At 44.9% G+C, this 21,073-nt stretch overlaps 1 protein-coding gene across 1 annotated transcript in view; it reads right to left on the minus strand.

Moving 5' to 3' along the window:
- Positions 1 to 21,073, minus strand: part of VAT1L (vesicle amine transport 1 like) — a 143,146-nt gene that overhangs the window by 116,779 nt on the left and 5,294 nt on the right. Inside the window, exon 2 of the mRNA XM_079116952.1 lies at positions 2,605 to 2,734. Within this exon, the coding sequence (XP_078973078.1) occupies positions 2,605 to 2,734 (130 nt within the window). The remainder of the gene's footprint in view (positions 1 to 2,604; positions 2,735 to 21,073) is intronic.

Raw genomic sequence — 21,073 nt, forward strand, 5'->3', positions numbered from 1 at the left:
CTGGGAACGTTAGTTGAACTCTTTAGGTCTCAGTTTTCTCAGTTCTAAAATGGGTATGATGTTAATGGAGGGTTAAGAAGATTAAATGACAATATGCACACAATGCTTAGCAGAGTTAGGAAAAACGAGGAAAGAACAAAACGTGGTAACTCTTAAAAGAGCAGATCTCATGGAATACACAAATCACTGATCAAAAGTTAAACAAAGATTGTATGTCATCAGGTGGAAGGAATCGGCCATCTAAGGAAGGGACTGAGGGAAAAGAGACGCTGCACCACAGGCAGTGTGTCCCTATACCCGGAAGGTCAAGTGACCAACTTCAGTGCAAGGGTTTGGCCCAGATGATTACCAGGGCCCACCCGAGTCTCCTCTTCCTCACTCAGTGCCACCAAGCAGCAATAAGGACAGAGTGAAATGAAGAGACAGCACAGGCGACTGACCACTCTCAGCCTTCACACCTGTTCCTGTCCATTCTCTAGACCAAGGCCAAGCCACAGCCCCAGCCTCCCAGTCTAAAGACGGACTCCTGAAATCTTCTCTCTAGGATATATATAAAATTATTAAAATATTGTATGTAATTCTATGTATATAATTCCTAAAATAAATTTATATATAATTTTATATAATGTATAATTATATGTGAAATTATATATAGAAAATATAGACATATATATTTCTCCAAGTCACCTTATTATTTGTTTCTACTAAGAAAGAGAAATCATTCCTGAGTGAACGACTTAAGCCATTCCTTTACGGCTGGGCCTCTGGCAACAACTTTTCCATCCTCCTTTGCAGTCGATCAGACCCAGAGAGCCTGGACTCCATCTCCAGCATGATAGAAATCTTAAAATGACATAGGGAGCATTCGCGTGGGCTTTCTCCCACCTCACACCCTAACTGGAAAAATGGAGGCGGCTTCTTTTATTTGTTTCTGCAGCACAAAAGGCTTTGGAAAAGAGGGTGGTCCAGGGTGGTTTGCTAGTAAGAAGCCAGGGCTAATGAGAAGATAAACCATATTTGCCAACAAGTCTGGTAAGTTAGCCCTCGTCACCAAGTCTAATAACACCCCTGTTTGCTGTTATCTTCTGAGATAACTGGGTGTTTATTTATTGAGTGGTCAGGGCTAACAGGGAGCAGCAAGGGCCTTTCCTTCTAGGTCACAGGGAGGATGAAGAACAGATGATCTCCTTATATGCAGTTCTTTCAGGGAGAGAGAGTATGTCTCTGGTAATATTGCTTCCCTGGGGACAGAAAATGTAAAGTCACATGAAAAAGAGAGAGAAAGAAAGAAAAAACTCATTTCTTTCTTCCTCAGTATTTCCTACTGAATTATCTGGAAACCATTGACCAAAAGACTGATGAGTAGGATGAGATTCCAGACTTTCATTATAAAGAATTTGAGGCCTATTCATATTTCCAGAATACGATGAGGTTCTCTGAGACTGAGAAGTACACTCAAATTCCACCTGAAGGGCACTTTGGCAATGGACTTTAGAGGATCATCTTCCGGTCTTTCTTGTATTTAGTACTATAGCACTTGAGGGTTGGGACCTGGGGTCAAGACTGAAATTCAAGGCATGTGTAAAAAGGTTCTGGTGACGAATCCAGGTCCTACTGACACTCACTACCCTTCTGACCTCACAGGAGACTACTGAACCCTTCTGACCCTCGGGGTAATAATGATGTTTACCTTGCAGGATTCTAGAAGATAACTTCTCTATGGTTCTGGTTCTGGTGGGTTCTCAAGTATGAGATCCCCTCCATCTTCCCTGGGAGGACTTAGGGATGAGTGAGAACTCTTGTTCTTGATTCTCGTTGATTTTTCTGACTTCAAACTATTGTGATTTTGTGCAGGCATCTTCCCACAGTGTTTCGGTTTGTATAGACCAAATTGCATCTGCTTTGCATTATAATGGTAGGGAGGCATCGTGTATCTTTTCACAAATTAAAAAAGTTTTATTATGGGGAATTTTGAACCTGTACAAATGTGGTCAGAATACCATAAGAACAAACCCTTTCTCCCTCACCTTCCTCAGAAGCCGTCAATCCATGGCCAACTCTGTCCCACCATCAGGCACCCCTACTCTTTGACTTAAGATCTCGTTCATCCCACAATGTTACTTCCCTTATTCCTGTAGTAGTTAAGGATTTGTAAATGAAAAAGGTATAAGTTGAATAAATATTTAAAGGAACCACATTATAAAATAGAGAGGTTACTTCCTCCAAACTTATGGGTTTTGTGATTGAGTTTTGAGCCCAAGATAATGGTAAGACAGTGGTGGCGGATGGGGAAGAAGCCAAGCCCCTTAGCTAATCCAAGTCCAAAGCTGATTTAACAGCTGCATTACATGAATAAAGGGGAGCAGGAGATTCCTGCTGCTCACTTAGCCAAACTGCTGCTAGAAGCAACCAGAACAGGACAGGAGAAAGGCATGAGGTCTTTGGAAAGTCCTGTCGCTACGAGCATTGTTAACAGAACCAAATAATAAGATGACAAGAACAACGCCAGGCCTAAGAGACTCCAAGCACGATTTTGCCTGATCTGGTACTGTCTCCATGGATTCCAGAGGGAGACGACTCTTCAAGGCAGCGTCAAAACATTACCTCGTATCCCTTCACGCTGTCTCCCAGGGCCTCCACAATCCCAGAGCACTCGAATCCGGGCACCAGGGGAGTCTTGGGAGGGTTGTCAATATTCCCTTGTCGCACCATCAAGTCAATGAAGTTCAAACCACTGCAAAGAGCAAAGATGAAAAGAGAGAAATGCAAAATGAGATGCGTCAAACCAACAAAAAACAGCCCTGGTCTGGCTTTCTTTTCTTCCCTCCCCACCCCCCACCTCTTTCCTTCTCTCCTTCTTTCCTTCCTTCCTTCCTTCCCTCCTCCCTTCCTCCCTCCCTGCCAAAGCGTCCCTCGTAGGGATGCCACTTATCTAGATGTCACTAATAATACAAAATTCAATCATCTCTATGCTGAGGAGTGCTTTTCTGATATGAAAATAGCTGCTGTTCCTACTCTAGTTCAAAAGAGCCCCTTTGTTCTCCCGTGGAGTCCGTTAACTCTTATTTTAAGAACACGTATTGACTAGCCTGGTCATTGGACACCAAGCACTTGATCAAGGGTAAAAAATATACTAGCTAGTGTTTACAAGCAGACGCGTGGCCAGCAGCCAGACACAATGGCCACCAGCCAATCTGTGAGAAAGAGAGAAAGAGAAAGGAGACCTAATTTAAAAGGCCTCAAAATAGCCAAGCATCTCTCCTGCATCACAGGACACACCACGCCAGTGCTATGCGTGAACAGTCTCCAGGATGGTGCCTGTGAGCTGTCAGAGACTGCTACGTTCTGGGCCTGAGGGAGACTCAAAGAGGAGAGCTCAAGGGGTGGATCTAAAACAACTGAAGTGTCTGTTTCAAAAACCCAAGGTACCTCTGGGTGAGAGACATTATTAGGAATTTTCTATTAACACAATATTTTGAAATAAGGAAGTTATTAAATATATCAAAGTCATCTTTGATAGATAGATTCCAATATATCTTGATCCTTAATATTTGATTCTAATGATGCTTCCAGTGCACCAAATGATTTTATTTTCTAGAACTACTCTTGGGAATTGTGTTGAACACCTACTTGCTAATCACATGGGAACAGATTCCATCAAACGTGCATTTTTTTCCAAAAGATGTGACTCTAATGTGCTTCTTATTTTCATAAGCCTCCACCTGAGAGAGACTGGAGTTATGGAAACCAGACTCCTCAGAACAAGCCAGGGATCATTAGCACCTACCACAGCTTCCCTTCCAAGTGAGGCCACCTGAACTGTTTTAAAGCATATCTTGCTCTTTCCTTCCCTGTCCTCTCAGGAGCCAAGAAAGCATCCAATCCCACCTTCAGCCCCTGGCCTTGCTCACTGCTCTCATCTATGCAGAATGGAAAGAGGCAGGGAGACGGCTTTAAGGGTGGGTTCAAAGTCACCATTGTCCCCAGGTCTTCCTGACCATGAAAGAGGCCAGTTTCACACACTGCCCTAGCTGACACATCTCCTGAGGCTGCCCCCTTGAAGGCGGCTGCGGGCCTCATATTGCTTGGCTTCCAGAGCGCCTGGCACAAAACAGGCCCTGAGAAACCCAGCAGAGTCGCTACCCAAGTAACCGCTGCTGGAGGAAGAAATAGCCACGGATATGCAAAACTCTGTGCTTCCAGGTTAAACACTAATTCCTTTTAAAAATCAGTAATGGATATATTTCCAAAAGGTACATGCGTTGTACTTTGGTGGCAAACAGTTATTTTGGGCATTCATGAACCAAAATGTTCTCTAATAAACAACCTGTTCTTAAGAGCATTGGACGAACAGAGGCCAAATCCCTCTTCTACCACTTCCACCCTCGTCACTTAGGTAAGTGACTCGGCCTCCCTGTAAAACGAGGGTCTGGCGGCACCCGCTTCCCGGGGTGGAGAACGCAGGCGGGGGAAGCACGTAGCACAGGGTGGGCCACAGCCAGGAGCCACAGTGCCAGCTTCAGATGCATGACTGCCCGGAAGAAGGCAAGGGCTGGGTGCAAATGAGAGGAAGAGTCCCGTTAAAATGGCTGGCAACAGTGTCCCAGTTGATGTGGAGAGACTTCAGCTACCTATGAACCTCCCTGGTATGAAGCAGCCCCTTTCTTGCACAACTGGGTAAATAAAGCATCACCGTCGAACAACCCAAAGCAAGCTCCAACTCACTCCACGCCTACGTTAGCGCAGGGCTTCCCAAGCCCCTGATGAGGACGTGTCCGGAGACATCATGACAGCTGTGCACACAGGAAAGGCTTCATCCTGGATGCACACCATGCTGCCTGTAGGGCTGTCCTAACACCGTCAGCATGGCTGGGCCCGGAGGCTGGAAACTGAGAGCCAGCCACTGAGTCTCACAGGGGACGCCCCAGGCTCACTCAATAGAAGCCTGCAGCTCCCCATGGCCTGGATAAAGCATTCAGCGGCTCCACCAGGTCTTGGTGAATGCCACCTGTTTTCAGGAAGCAGGGGTACTCTGAGACATGGGGACAGGGTGGTGCCGTTTGCTTCTTCACAAAGGAAGGACGTGAACCATTGGTAAGGGGCACATTTAGATGTTGTATCAGACCCGTGTTGTGATGCCTTTCTCCTCATGGGTAGAGCTAGCATTTGCTGAAGGTTTAATTTGTGGCAGGAACTGGGCCGAGTGCTTCACTTTTGTTATTTATGAATCAATAATACTCCTATGAATTACAAGTCATTGAACCCAGTTTTCAGATGAGGAAGCCTGAGGCACAGATGAAGTAACTTTACTATTAAGAACCGCTTAAAGTCACATCTTCAGAAAATGGGCAGGTCAGGACTTGAATTCAAGCAAAGTGTAAACTTGACCCCCTATACAATATCCTCTGCCACCTCTCTATGGGAACTTCCCACCCACCGCACTGGGAGAGAGGGCATATCCAGCGACCGTATTTAGAACCCCTTGGTTGACAGCTGATTGCAGCAGGGGTGAATCCAAGGTTGGAAGAGTCGCCATTCATAATCTTAGCAGGAGCATATTCCTTAATGTGAATAAAGGAGCTAGTCCCAGAAATGGGTGTCCCCTCAAAAGCCATGAACGCAGAAACGCACAGCAAGAGAACAGTTGAGCCACAGGAAGGGTGTCGCGAGCGAGACAGGCCTGAACTGGAGGGACCTAGCTGACCTGGGCATGGGGATAGTAAGTGCAAAGCCAGTAGGTGGAGGACAGAGATTAGAGACCACCCAACACCTGCACCAGGACAACTGGCCACCTTCCGCTGCAGAGTTACCTAGAATGGCAAAGTCCAGTCCCTGGCCTTGGTGAGGCCAGCTCCACTGGCCTGCTGCCCTCTGTCCCTTTTCATTCCACACATTTTTATAATGGAATCTCTTTGCATGGGCTACCCATGTGATCTCTGTCCCACAAAGTCAAAAGATACAAATTAAAGTACCATAATCAATTACCCCCATACTCCATTGTACCATTTTTTACTTTAAAAAAAAAAAATAAGTAACATTGTTTAGCAATATTAAGCCACAGCCACACAGACAGCAAAGCCTATGAGCTTGAACTTTGGTCAAATAGTTTATCTTTCCACCACAACAGAAAAACACAGGAGTCTTGCTATACACCTCCACAATTACAGTGTCTAGTTCTCACTAAGATAATTTGATTTTTAGCTGAAAACTTCTGGGGGTGGCCATGACTACATCTAAGTGACTCAGGAGCACGCGGGGGTGATCTTCAGACACTCTCTTGCTTAATTTGTATACAACTCTTGAACATTTGAGATCATTGCAAACAAAATAGCTTTGGATGGTACTTGGCATAATGTTCTGCTAGGTAATCCCACTTTTCTCAAAGATGGGTATAATTTTAATAAATACAATAAGTCTTTTATTTTTCCTCCTCTGCGACATTATTAGTCAGAGGCTATGTATAAAGGGTTATTATTGATATGAAGCATCCTGAAGCAGGAAAGGCAGAAATTTGAGAAAAGGACCCAGGAGTGGGTGCAGGGCCTCTAAACAAGAGGAGGAATCTGCAGGCATGTGGCAGAAGGCACGAGGAAATCAGAGGGCAGTCCTTCTAATAAATAGTGCTGTCTTACATTTACATAGCACAGCACAGTTTACAATGTGCTTTGATACAAATCCCATTAAACTTTGTAAGGATTCCAGAAAAGCAACAAGTGCAGATGTTACTGTTCCCAAAGGCAGGAGGATTGTGTGTTCAAAGCCAGTCTCAGCAACTCAGCGAGGCACTTGGCAACTCAGCAAGACCCTGTCTCTAATAAAATATAAAAAAAAAGGACTGGGGATGTGGCTCAGTGGTTAAACATGCTTGGCTTCAATCCCCAGTACAAAAAAAAAAAAAAAGATGTGAACACTAAGACACACAGAAGACACCTGACTTGCTAAAGGCAGCCCAATTAGTATGTGACAAAGCTGAAGCTTGAGTCACCATCTTCAGGTTCCTTGCTATTGTACATTCCAGGATGCCATGGAATCTCAAATGGAGGTAAATCAAATGCTACTAAATTTGAAATTTTTCAGAGTCAGAAGCAAGAAGACTAAGAAAAACTGGCAAAAAAAAAAAAAAGAAAAAAAAAAACAATATAGTGCCTGGGTCCCAGCCTCTGCACTGCTATCCATCAGCTCGGACCTTGGCTTAGTTTCTGAGGCCCTCCCCCTGCTCTGTGCTCCCCATGGTCCTCTGTTGGGTGGGTTCTGCCTACAAGGGAATCAGAACCCAAGCACAGGAAGAGAGGGAGGGATGTGGAGGTCTGACTTGGATGCTTAGACTCCGTGGAGGAGCTGAAAGCTAGCCACAGCCTCCTCACGGTCTGCCCTTTGTTAAGTGAGGGATGTCACCTGTGACGTCTCATGAGAGAATTTCAGTGTCCTCATCGTGTGTTCTGCCAAAGTCCACAGCATTGCTTTCACCACGACAGTGCTACAGGTTAGAGGCCCACTGTGGACCATTTCCATCTCCATTTTATACAAAAAGAAAGCAACACTGAAAGAGAGTGAAGTACCTTGCCCAAGATCACAGAGCAGGTCCCAGAACTGAGAAGATGAGCCCTTGTTACGACACAGTCAGCTTGTGTTTCTGAGCCCTAGGCCGCCATTCCCTTACCTATAAATCAAAGTACCCTGATGAGTATATTTTCCCCAAACTTGTCGTTTGAGATACAGAATTTTTATATGCTAATAGTCTCAAAGGAAGACACAAATTATTTCTCTTAAAGATATCACAAAGTGAATGACTAATCAACCAATCCAGTTATAGTTTATTACTTATTCAATTTGAGATGAAAATTGATCCAAAGAAGGAGTTTACCAAAGAGGAGACAGGTGGACATGGACAAGGTCCCTTTCTTGAATTCTGGTGAAAGGAAGGCAGGGATTGCCCACAGGAAAGAATTTTAGGGTTCTTAGCATTCTGTTATTTCATTAGATTGTCGGTAGCTTCAGCACTGACCATGGGAATCCAACACGGTCCAACCATGACATAAAACACAATGGTGAAAGTCTCCCTTTCCTGCAACCAACTTGTCTGTGGACACAGATCAATGGACAGCCCCATTGGTCTAGCCAGCTTTTGCGCTGCTGTGACTAAAAGGACCTGACCAGAACAAATATACAGGAGAAAAAGTTTATCTGGGGGCTCACGGTTTCAGAGATCTCAATCCACAGACAGCAGGGTCCATTCCTCAGGGCTCAAGGTGAGGCTGAACATCATGGCAGAAGAGTGTGGCAGAGGGAAGCAGCTCACACGATGATTAGGAAGCAGAGAGAGAGAGAGGTCTCCACTTGCCAGATACAAATATATACCCCAAAGCCTCGTCCCCAATGCCCACCTCCTCCAGCCACACCCACCACTTCAGTTACCACTCAGTTCATCCCTATCAGGGGATTAATTCACTGATTGGGTTAAGACTCACAGACCAATCATTTCCCCCCTGAACCTTCCTGCATTGTCTCACACGTGAGCTTTTGGGGGACACCTCACATCCAAACCGTAACACCCATTATATAGGTTGATCTTATGCTCAACAGAAATCCCATCTTGCCCCTTCCATGGCCCAGTGAAGGTGCAGATTGCAGAGAAATGACCTTCCCAAGCCATTATCTTACTGCAGGAATACAACTGAGCACACCAGGTGTTAACATGTGTGTTCACTTCTCTACGAAAATAGGATTTTCCTCAAGTCTCAGCACGCACACTGTCTACAGGGGCCTTTCAGGCCCCATGTTGTACGTAAGCTGTTATGGATCTTTCTTTGCACTAACTGTTTGAATGCCCTCAGCTAAATTTGTGACATTTGTTTGATTGTCTTACTGCTTGACTGTCACTGCAACTTCGAAATGCTTTGGAATTTCCAATTTAAAATACCTGATCACCTCTTACCACTGTTTTCAAAACTTATGTGCACAAGAATTCCCAAAAGGAATTTGTGAGTATGTGTATGGTGCGGGTGGTGGGTAGTACTGTGGATTGAACTCAGGGACACTCAACCACTGAGCCACATCCCCGGCCCTGTTTTGTATTTTATTTAGAGACAGGGTCTCACTGAGTTGCTTAGCACCTCACTTTTGCTGAGGCTGGCTTTGAACTCATGATCCTCCTGCCTCAGCCTCCTGAGCCACTAAGATTACAGGCAAAACCCAGATCGTAGGACTCTCCCCCAGGGTCCTGACTCTGTCTGAGGTGACGTCCCAGGTGTTACATTTCTAAAAAGTTTTAGGTGATGCTGAGACTACTGGTCTGACGCCCTGCTTAGAGACCAGCTCATCTGTCATTCAAGCCCTTTTTAGAATGAGATAGGGTAAATATTAATAGATGATCATTAGATAGATATGAAAATGAAAATCTCTCTCATTGTCCTCAAGGGCAGTTGAACATTTTGACCCTGATCCAGAAGATCATATTTACCCTGGTTAAATGTGGTTTTATTAGGTTAGATTCATCATTCCAATTTGTCCTTCTCTTTCTTGGAACCTAATTCTTTCATCCAAAAAATTGGCTCTGCCTCCTGGATTTGTATCTTCAGAAAATGTGGCTGTCATGCCATTGATTTCAACGTCCAACATGCTAATAAAAATATTGAACTGGCTGTCACATTCCTGGTTCTTAAGGATGTTTATGAAAACTATAAAAGTTAGCATGGAGGAAATGTAAAATATAAGGCTAGCTGACATCAGAAATTTCTTCAGATCATAAGCTCTTATGATTCTATGAAGTACCATCAAAAAGTGTTGAATGCATGTGTAATAAATAATAAGTACTCAGTAAAGGCCACGAGACCCGACTCTTGGAGGGTTATGGCAGTCAATTCCTGCCCTCCACGGTAGTAATTTCCAAGCAGAAAGGGTTCCCCTTGAGCCGTGGAAACAGTCGCCTTTTGGATGCATGTCAGGATCCTCATAGTGGTGTGGCCATACTGTTTTTTTCCTAAATGTGCATTTCCTGGCCCCAGATCTGAGCATCTCTTTACTTAGGCATATTCTCATTGCCATAAAAGTTGTGAAGGACCACTACTAGCCCAATGTCAGTTTCTGTCATGAAGAGAAATGTTCAAAAAGGGATGGGTGCTTTCTGAAAGGGCTCTTCCACAGAAACATGAGAAACCCCATACTGATTTTCCTGATGACGGAGCATGAGGAGAAAAGGAATTGATTTGTGGCTAGCAACTGTAAGGTATGACATTTATGAGGTGTTTACTATGTATCATGCATGGTGCTAAGTGCTTTATGTGCATGATATCATTTAATTTTTATGCCACCAATAAACAATGCTAAGAGACAAATGATATCATCCCTACTTTACAGAGAACAAAATCGAGACACATCTAGGTTTGCAAAGTTGCTACGTCGATGTAAGCCACATGGATTCAGAACCTGTGCTCTTGACTACTGTACTTTGCTACTGAACTTTGCTTGCCTTTTGAAAGAGCATCACTAAATATTCCAAGTTACATAGACGAGACCTTCCTTTAGTCAGTTTTTCAACACTGTGACCAAAAGACCTGGGGAGGACAACTTAGAGGAGGAAAAGCTGATTTGGGACCAACAGTTTCAGAGGTTCAGTTCATAGTAAGCGGACTCCACCGCTCTGGACCCAAGGTGAGGCAGAACATCATGGCAGACAGGCATGGTGGAGGAGCAGTCCTCTGTTATTCATGGTAGGCAGGAAAAGAAGAGAATGAGAGCGGAAGGGGCCACAAGAAGATGAATTCTTCCAGGGTATGTCACCAGAGACCTATTTCCTCCAGCCATGCTTCACCTGCTCACAGTGACCACCCAATTAGTCCATCCAAACAATGATGATTAGGTTACAGCTCTCACAGTCTAATCATTTCATCTAAGAATATTCCTGCATAACACAGGAGCTTTGGAGGACACCTGGTATCCACACCGTAACACACTCTGTACTCAACGAGCACACGGAGCACTTACTGTATACCAAGTGGTGTCCTAGGTACTGAATACCCAAAATTAACAAATTTGAAGTGCTCACAGGAAAATAGGCCCATAAAAGCTGATTATATTATAATGTGAAGAATTCAATCATGGGGTCAAAGTGGTGACTAGGCCACCAGCAGGGGTGCTAAGATACAATGTAACCACAAAGTCAAAACATTAACCTCCAGAAAGTTTCCAAAAGAATAGTCCTAGTGGTCCTCTGCCACTGCCAAAGTCAAGCTTAAATCCTGAGCTCTGGCTTTCTGGCTCCTTCTGAGGGGGTGTGCTTGACCTCCTTCAGCCTTGATTTTTTTTTTTTTTTTTCATCTCATAAAACCCTAGGAATGTTGGTGTGAATTGAAGGTGACAGCATAGGGTGGACAGAGTCCCTTGCATACAGGAAGTGCTCAGAAGAATGAGCTGCTGTCATCATCATCGTCATCAGCATTGTCACACCAAGAAGGCGTCAAAAGCCAGGGTCCCTGGGAAACAGGTGCATAGTCTGATTTGCACGCAGGTCTGATAGGGAGTGTTCTAGGAAGCAATAACCTAGATCAACGTGAGGGAAGCTGGACTGGACAGAGGTAGATGTCTCTGCTACACTAGTGAAGAGGTTTCAGCTCATCCATGGAAACTTCTAGGGCTAGTATGGCCCCTTGGGTAATTCTGGATCAAAGCAAGGGTACCAGTACCCCTCCATCAACTAGTGATGGGTTGAGGCTAACCCCAGGGAGGGGATGCAGTTTGGGACAAGGAGCCTACCTGAAGCTGAGGGCAATTCCTCAGGAGGGGACAAGGGGTGAGCTGTCAGCGGCCATCACTCCCAGTAACTGGAAGAATATGCACAGAGGTCCTAAAATATCGCTCTGGGTGGTGGCAGAAGCAGGCAGGACACCCTTAACACACTCCTTCTGCCCTGGGATGGAACCAGGTGACTTCTCTCATATCGCAAGAATGGTGGCGTCATTTCCCCTTTTGGGGTTCTGTTCCCTCACGGTTACAGATATTTGTCACTCACAGTGAACATTTATGGGGCTCCTCTGCATGGTGGTCCCTGAGGAGGAAAGATCTAGGGTTTCTTACAACTAATGATGTGAAGTCAGAGAAGACATTGAGATCTTTAAGTAGAGACCTGAAAGAATGAAAGGGAAACAGAGGAATTAAAGGGCTCGAAGAATCAAGAAAGGGACTAAGGAAAAAGAAAACAGAAAACGTTGGCAGGTGGATGCATTACCGAAATGCATGTAGGATTGGCATACTGTTTGGGAAAAATCCACATGAAAAATAGCAGTTCAGGGTTTTTTACATGTTTGTGGGAAGTTGAGGTCATAGAACTCTGGAGGAGATGTGGGCATCAGGAAAACACCATGAAATTCCAAATGGGAAGCTTTTACTCGCCTCCTCCTGGTGGGCATGGATGGCCCCAGAATTCATGACTGCTTCTGCCAGCTCTGGGAAGGACCAAACAGACCTAACGTGAGACTCTGACAAAGTAAACACAGGAAAAAAAAAAAAAAAAAAAAAAGGTAAGCCCGTCTTCATTCTGCCCTTGTCTTGCTGATAATATGTTCATGAAAGCCCTTAACTCCATTCCACATGGGGTCAAAGAAGCAGATGTTGATCCATTTCCTCATATCCTGAGAACCATAACTTCTGTTTCTCTTTCTTCATCTCAACTGATACCTTGAAAATGCCTATGAAAATAGGCATTGATTGATCTCAGAAAATGTGTTCACGATTTTTTTCTTTCTCTTTATTGGTGTGTACAAGCACCAGTTTTGTTCTCTCAAGTCTACAGAATCACCTGCTTGGAAGAAAACAGTGTTCAAAGCAAAAATACCTTATGTACCTTAATCTCATACAGCATCTTATCTGAAGACAGACAGAATGCCCTGGATGGACAGTAGGATAGAGAAGTCACCTGGTTCCATCCCAGGGCAGAAGGAGTGTGTTAAGGGTGTCCTGACCCGCTTCTGCCCATTACTAGTTTGTGGCTCTCGATGCTGATTCCCTCCTAACCCTGCACACCCTCCCTAGCCACTACTTTTAGATAAGATCAACCTTGCCAGCATGGAAGACATCTGAAATTCTCTGGTGCATTTGATGCTTCTTCATAATCTTTACTTACTAAGTAAATACTGCTGTTGTTGCCCCCCCCCATGACTTTCTCGATTACAGATGCAGTCATAACGAGGGTAATATAGCTCAGGATATAGTTGTATGAGCTATATCCTTTGTTGCTACTGTGTCTGAGAAAGGAAATATGTTCAGATCTTATGTTCAAATTAGTATTCAAGACACACTTCAGTAGTATTTCCAACACTGAACAAAATAGCCAAGTAGACGTATATAGAATATGAATATCTAGAGTCAGTTTTCAACAGAAACAGAAAAGCATGGTACAGGCAGGTCCAGCACCCCCTTCCCTGATGCCAAAACCAACCCTCTCAATTTGGGGACCTGGAGCTATTTCTCTGCTCTCAGCCCCTTTTAGAGATGCAGCAGGATGTGTGTATTCCTATGCTGGCTCCTGAAGAGGTTGGCATCTCTCTGCTCCACGTGATGGTGACCAAGGCATTGATTTCAAATGGGCGCTTGGCGGTGATTGGCTGCATAGAGCATTCAATCTCATCTGATTTAAAATTCAATAGACCCCCTGTGTTTTGGGGCTTGGTCAGGCAATGATGTTACCACAGTGACAATGCCATCTGTGCTTCTCGGAGTTCAGAGATCAGCAAATACATGATTACACACTATGGAATTCCACAAGAGGAGGCCATCTAAAGGTCAGAGCGAGCACAGAGAAGGTAGTTACTAAGCCACTTCACTGGGATCAGGAAAGAATTCCTTAGGAATGGGTGTGTCCTTTGCTCTCGTTCCCTGACTTCTCCAGCTCCAGCTCACCTCTCCATGGGAAGGAAAGACAGTACAGAGTGACCACAGCTTGAGTTTTCCACAGAGCCACAGAGGAGCTAGGATCATCACGGAGAAACAGTCCATTTTTGCAGTAATGTGAAAGTTATGTCCAAAGACATTGCAGTTGATAAAAATAATGTTTAGTAACAGTTGTTTCCATAGGAAAAAAGTGTGTGGGGGGGGTAGAGTGAAGACTACAATAGTGCACAGTGGAACATCCCACGATGATAGAAACTTCCATATGGGTCCAATATGGCAGCCAATGACCACCTGTGGGTACTGAATGCTGGAAATGGGTTAGTGTCACTAAGGATCTGAACTTTAATTTTTGGCCAGTTGGTACTTAATTCACCTGAGAAGGTGATAGTAGCAGCATCACTCCTACTGTCTTCCCTGTGGATTAGGAGCAACACTAGACATCCATGTTTCGATGTTCAATGCTTGGCACAGGACACATCAGGGCTGGCAAACAATGATTCCTCTGATGGAGATGTACACAGGAAAACGCCTAGGAGTCATTGAGTGCTAACCTTCTTTCTCCTTACAAGAGGGATTTTCTCTCAGCCATACTGGACTGGCAGCATGGTGTGCACTGGTATGATGGTAAAAGGAGACCTGCTAGGTCGCTGTGCTTTGGAGAGAGCAAAGATTTACTCCTGGAAGGTAAGAAATAAATGTGAAAGGTGAACAAAGATACAAGGTTTAAAACTCTGGGAGAGCTTGAAGAGAGAGGAGAGAAGTCTGGAGGGATGTAAATAGGAAAGCATGTTTGAGACATTCTCTGTAGCACTAAGGAATCCAGCTTTTGTTTTCTAAAGGCCCCAAGGTTTGACAGTACTTTTCAAAGAACCTGGAAGTTGGATTTCTACTCAAGAGTGAACAGGCTCAGCTACCTTAGGGAAACAAGAGGAAAAAAGAAAAAGAAACGGAACTGTCCCAAGAGCACAGGAAGGAGAGGAGCTCCCCGTAAATGTCATTGGTCAAGGACAGAGACAGAGACCCAAAGAGGACCGCAGCATGACAAATGCTTGTGCTATTTATTTCCTATGACATAGAAGTTCCAGAGGTACAGACTACTGTCCCTGTACGATCAGATAGAGAAGGTCCTTGAACCTGGAAACACCATCCCAGGAAGGTGGACACATTGATGGCTGTGTTATGCATCCCCGTCCTGACTGAAAGACTTTGAGCCAGAGTTTACTCCGAGGTCCCCAAAACTGGAACAAATCTGGTGAATTAAGCTGGGATGATAAAGAGAATCCAACTGCAAAATCATTGACACCGATCATAGGAATGGTGGGTTAATAGCTCCCCGTTAGCAGACTGAAGTAGGCATAGTCTAGATAAATGAAAAGCAGGGCTTTCTGATCCTAGACACGGGCTCCTTCTGTTTTAAAAAAGAGTGTCTGTAACTTGATAGACACCTGTCCAAAGATGAATGTGACTATGTTGGGAAGAGAGGGGGCTGTGGAATGCACAGTGTTGAGGTTCTCCTCAGAGTTCCTCGGGATCACAGGTCTCACGCCACCTGGGCGGGGGCTGCCCCCCAGGCATCAATGTGCATGAAGAGCAGCCAAGTCTCCTGGGAACAATGAACCTCACGCCAAGGGAAGAGCAGTTGGAGGAGGTAAGCTAGGATGAAGGAGTCTATGGCAACATGAGAAAAATCAGATCTGATCCATCCCCTGCTAGGAGCTGGGGAGTGGATCCAGGGATGCTTCACCATTGAGTTCCATCCCCAGTCCTTTTTATTTTGTAATTGAGACAGAACCTTGCTACACTCTTCAGGTTGGACTTGAACCTCCTACCTCTGCCTTCTGGGTAGATGGGAGTATGGGTGTGCATGGTGAGAAATTAAATACTTGAATGTAGTATTTGCCATCTCTCAGGCCATCTTCCCACTCCAGGGGTTTGTGTCTAGGACAGGGCAGTGAAAAGAAGATATATTTTAAAAAGGTTCTTTTAAATGAAGGCAAGGTGTAGACCTTTCCAGGAAGACACACTCTGGCTCAAATTCCAGCTCTCTGTCTTATTAGCTCTGTGATCTTTATTCCCCCACACTTTTTATTGGTCCATTATAGTTGCACATCATGGTGGGATTCATTGTGACATATTTAGCTGTGTGATCTTAAGTTCTCCTACCTCTCTGGTCCCTTGTCTTCTTCTGTAATTGGTTAGTGTAAGGATGTGTACAGAATACTTAGTATAGTGACCAAGGCACAAAGTACTCGCTAAGGCTATGATGATAATAATAATGAGACGAGTTAGTGATAAGAACATCCTTAGATTAACCCCAGAGAGTGGGGGTCTGACTCCACCCTGGGTGGAGAAAAAAATGGGGATGCACTCAGACTAGCAGAACAGGCAAGAGGAAAGGCTGAGTCAAGCGGACCAGGAGCACTGTGTTTCTAAGGACATGGGCCATCCCCTCAGAAGTGCCTCCCACTCTCTAAGGTGTGGAGGGGAGGTTGGGGACCCAGAGGGACCCAAGGTCCCCAGGTAGGAGCACTCTGGGAGTGTTGGGTGAGTGCTCTTGGAATGAGAGTCATCAGAAGAGGCCCAGTGGGTTCTTGCTGAGAGTCGTGGCCTCCCGCACTCGGAACCCGATGTCAACAAGGAGAAAATTACAGAGCATCGTGAGAGTCAGGGACCTACTTCCGCGGCCGAGGGAAAGCAGTCATTACCGAGCACAGAGCGGGAGTGTCTGGGTGCCTGAGAATGGGCTGTGCTAAGGGAAGGGGGCAGCCTGAAAACCAGCTCACCGAAAGTGCTCGCTCACAGACCTGCCAGCTGGAGGTCCTGGGATTGTTTGGCTTCTTTCTGGGGAAAATTGCTGGAAAGGTTGATGTTTCTGGTTGGAGAAAGCCATGATGAGAAGGGAGCTCGAGGCCACACTGACTCGATGGCTGCTCGTTACATCAGGAAGGTCAGATTTACTATCTGGAGGAAGCCCGGAATATACTTACTCAGCCTGTGAACGCCTATGAGTGCTTACTGTTAACCAAGCACCATGCTTGGCATCAACAGTCAAGTGGTAATAAAGTTTTAAAAACTTTCTAAGATCACCAAAGAGCTCTAAAAGATGATGGCTTCGACATTTAAAATATTATCTATGTTACTTAAAGAGATTCAATAACTTCGTGTTGAAAAATGTAAGATCCTAGCATAGGAAATGAGCTCCTTTCTCCAACCCCTCCTGATCCTATACTTTTTCTGCTGTAGAAGAGTGCCCACTCTCTGCCCGTGAAGGCTCCCATTGTGCCCCATTCAGTGTGTGTCACCAGTCCCATCTTCTGGTTGATGGCCTGCACTGGTGTTAGAGTACCTACCCCTTCTTCTTCTACACACACACACACACACACACACACCTTGTGTTCCTGTTGGGCTGTCAATCATGGTGCCTCTGTTCTTTCAGGCCAGGGTAGGAGGCATGAGACACAAACATGGTCAACCTCAGCTCTTCACTCCCTTGGGAAGAGGCAAGCTCCAGATGCTGGGATGTGATTCACAACGTACCAATCAGATTCCTTCCTTGATGTATGGGAATTAGGAGCAACATTTTGTCTTTGCACTGAGCTTGCTGAAACCAGGCTGCCAGAGCTAACGGCTGCTGCCTTTCTCAGTCTCAAGAAGGAAGCTCCTTGGCCTACGAGCTCGAGAGCTAACTCACAAGAAGAGAGAGGATGAAAGATGGAAGCAAAAGGAAGTCCAGGGACAAATGCATCATGATAGCTGAAATTTAAAAGAGAGAGAGGAGGCAGGGAGGATGGACTGGTCTCTGCTTTGAAGACTTCTAAGACTGGCCCAGTTCCTGGCACACAGTAGGAACACAGTACATCCTGGTTCCATTTCCCCTGTGGTTCCGGCAGGCATTATCTTGATTTCTTATATATGTCACAGCACGGTGGCACATCCTGCCCATGATGCTTGTGATGTGAGGGTATTTTGCCCTTGGGGGAAAACACAGAGCCAGAATGGTGGACTCCATTCAGAAAGTTTTATCAAGTCTGGGTGGACTTTCTAAGGTCCTGTGTCTCTGCATCGTCTCCCAACAATAATATCTACCAGACACAGAGTATATGACACAGATGTCAATCATCAACCAATGTTAAATATGCCAACATCATTGCTAGGCACTTTGGGTTCATTATCTTTTCTTTCTCCTCACTTTAAAACTGTTACCCCATAGGTGTTATCATTATGCCCACATTACAGATGAGGAAACTGCCGTTTTAAAAGACTAAGTCATTTTTCCAAGATTATACAGATTGCTGAAATCATGAGCCAGGATTTGAATCCAGGCCTGTTTCACTTCAAATATTAACTGTTTTATAACCAGAAAGCTCCCATACAGTTTTGGGTGTCCAAGAAATGAATCATTATCATTTCGTGCATAGAAAATAATTATCCTGCATTGAGCTCTGGGGACCACAGTCATTTAGAGAAGTCAAGAGTAGCAAGATTCAATGCTTTAGCTCACAGAGAGGGTTCTGTTTGGGTAAGCACTCTTTAGCAGGTCCCTGAATCCCAGCAGTGCTGGGGATGAAGCTCAGCTGAAGGGTCAGGGGTCACTGGCAAGAGGAGATTGAAGAAAAAAGCTGAGTGCTACTCTTATGAAGAAAATAGCACATTCAAGATGAAACAGCTCCTGTCACTGGAATATCTATTTTGTCTCCAGGGCCTTCAAACATAAAATTCACTTATTTTAATAGCATGGCTTCAACTGATTTCCTGTATGAGATCACACACAGAGGAATCAAACTAATTTGAGATTACATGCCTGCTGCCCTTTCCTAAGAAGAGTCTCTTCTTGTTTCTAATTAAACTTTTTCTTCTATGACAAATACCAAGATGCCAAAAAAGGATCCATCTTAGGAAAGTGAAGTACCAGAAACTTGGGGGTAATGGGGTGTTATTTCTCTATGCCTGAGAGAGTTCTGTTGTCAGTGTTGAATGTCAGCGATGTGTCCAAAGGTCCTGGGATTTTGATACCTTCGAATGAGAGTGAGCCAAACTCCCAACCTACACATACCCAGGTGTCAGAGAACTCCCTGTCCCCACCCATGGATGGGCGTGCAGAGGGCTGGTGTGAGGGGAGCATATTAGCCCGGGACCATGCTCAACCCTGGGAATGAGATTCAGAAGCCAGCACCCTCATCCCTGAAGCCAAGGTAGTCTGGGGGGAGAACCGCCGGACTCAGAACCAGGAGATGCCAATTCAAGTCTTAGTTCTACCTTTTGTCACCTGAGTGACTTAGAAAGGAAAATGACCTTTATTGAGCATTTGCTATGTGCAGGGCCCTATCAGGGCTTTCTCGGGTGCTCAGCTCACCTTCATAACAGCTTTTAAACGTGGGCATTATTACTGGGGTCAGTGGAAAGTGCTATTTGCTTAAGATCACACAGCAGTGAGCTCGCATCAGGGTCTAAACCCAAAGTCTTGTAGCTTCTCACAATTGCCACTTAATCTCTGAGTCCCAGTCTCCTCTCCTAGAAAACAAGAGTAATGATCCCCGCGCCGTGCACCTCACAGGGCACGAGGACCAGATGCAGAGCTGAGGGGTACAATGGGCGTTGTCCCTGCAAAGACACTGCGAGCGGACAGTGGGGCGGGTGTGACACAGTCCTGGTTCCCTCTGCCTGTCATGAGCCACCTGCCATGGGCTTCCAATTAGTGCCGAGGTCATTAAAATCCAGCTGTTGCTTATGGGAACCTACAATACATCAGATCTTCTCTAAGGTTTTATCTCCATTTTATAAGTAAAACAAGGCTTAGAAAGCTGAGCAACTTGCCTGAAGGGCAGAGCTAACTTCTAACCCACGGCTGCCTAAAAAGGAAGCCCAGGAACTCTCCAAAACAGACAACTCTTTACCCACCCCTCTTGCTTCCCTGCCCAAGCAGGCTGGTGACCACCTCTGAGCATCCTTTCTAAAGGCTGAATGAAGGGACTTCTCTGAATGGCCACATCTGCCTTCCTTCCAAGTCTTCCTTCAGGTTCTTACTCTAGGTCCCAGGTTAGTTTTAATTCTGTAACTTTGACCTCCCCTTGCCCCTCAAAAATTTAAATCCTAAAGATACAACAACCACAAAAAGTAATCAGAATCATGGCAACATTAGTGATTTTTAGTAAATCAAAATGTTCTAAATGGCATTGTTGAGCTATTTGCAATTTACTTCATTTTAATTTTACTGAAATTATTCCTGCTTGGATGAATCCTAGGCTACATAAAATATTATGACAACACATTTTAATTTCTCAATGGTTTTTTCCATCCACTATAAATTGTACCATTTAATGCTTCTGTTAGTGGGAATTCTTTGATGACCATACTTTTTTTTTTAACTTGCATGATGGAAAAACTGGGAGGAAGAGAGAAATATTTAGAGATAAAGAAAGAGGGAGAAGGGATACAGAAAGACAGAAGTTCCTTTAATGATAGATCAAAATAGTCTCAAGGGGGCAAGATGGCTAAGTCTAAACAGTGAGTTTGAATATGAGATAAAAGTATATATTTTTTTCTTATGAGAAAAAGAGTCACGATTCTGGGTTTCCCTGCCTCCTTGGATTGCCAAGAAAGGAAGAAATCCATCCCATTACTGGGTAGAGAGCAGACATCACCATCTCCGGTCCTCATCAGCAAGCATACAGTAAATGAGAAAATGAAAATGTCAGTAAATAAAAAAGGCCCTGGGCCAAGGAGGCTCAAATCGGACCAGCATGGAGTCACTCTTTCCCATCAAATCCCGATACCTCTATCCAACGTGGAGGGATTCAGAACACTACTCCAATCTCCATGTCAGAGTGGCTCTGGCTTGGGCGTGAGAAATTCTCCGAGCAATTTCTCAGTTTTACAAGCATCTGTGCCACTAAGCCTCATGGACTCCATGTGCTTATTTGAATAAACACAGGGAATGTCACTGGCTGCATTTCACTGCATCAACCTTATTAGTGACAATTCAATGCTGTGTTGTTTGGGGACATCTGACAGTGGAGTTGCCAGGGTAGCAATGGCCCAGTCAAGCAAAGGAGGCAGAGGAAGGAACTCCAGTATCTCGAGTGGTCCAAGGAGTGTGACTGTGCTGATCAGCATGAGTATTGCCGTTAATGCAGAGCCATGGCAACTCCATCCTGGGTGGGTTCCCAAAGCACCCATGCCTCAGGACCAG

This window comes from Sciurus vulgaris (assembly GCF_902686455.1).
Source record: "Sciurus vulgaris genome assembly, chromosome: 17".
Lineage (NCBI taxonomy): Eukaryota > Metazoa > Chordata > Mammalia > Rodentia > Sciuridae > Sciurus > Sciurus vulgaris.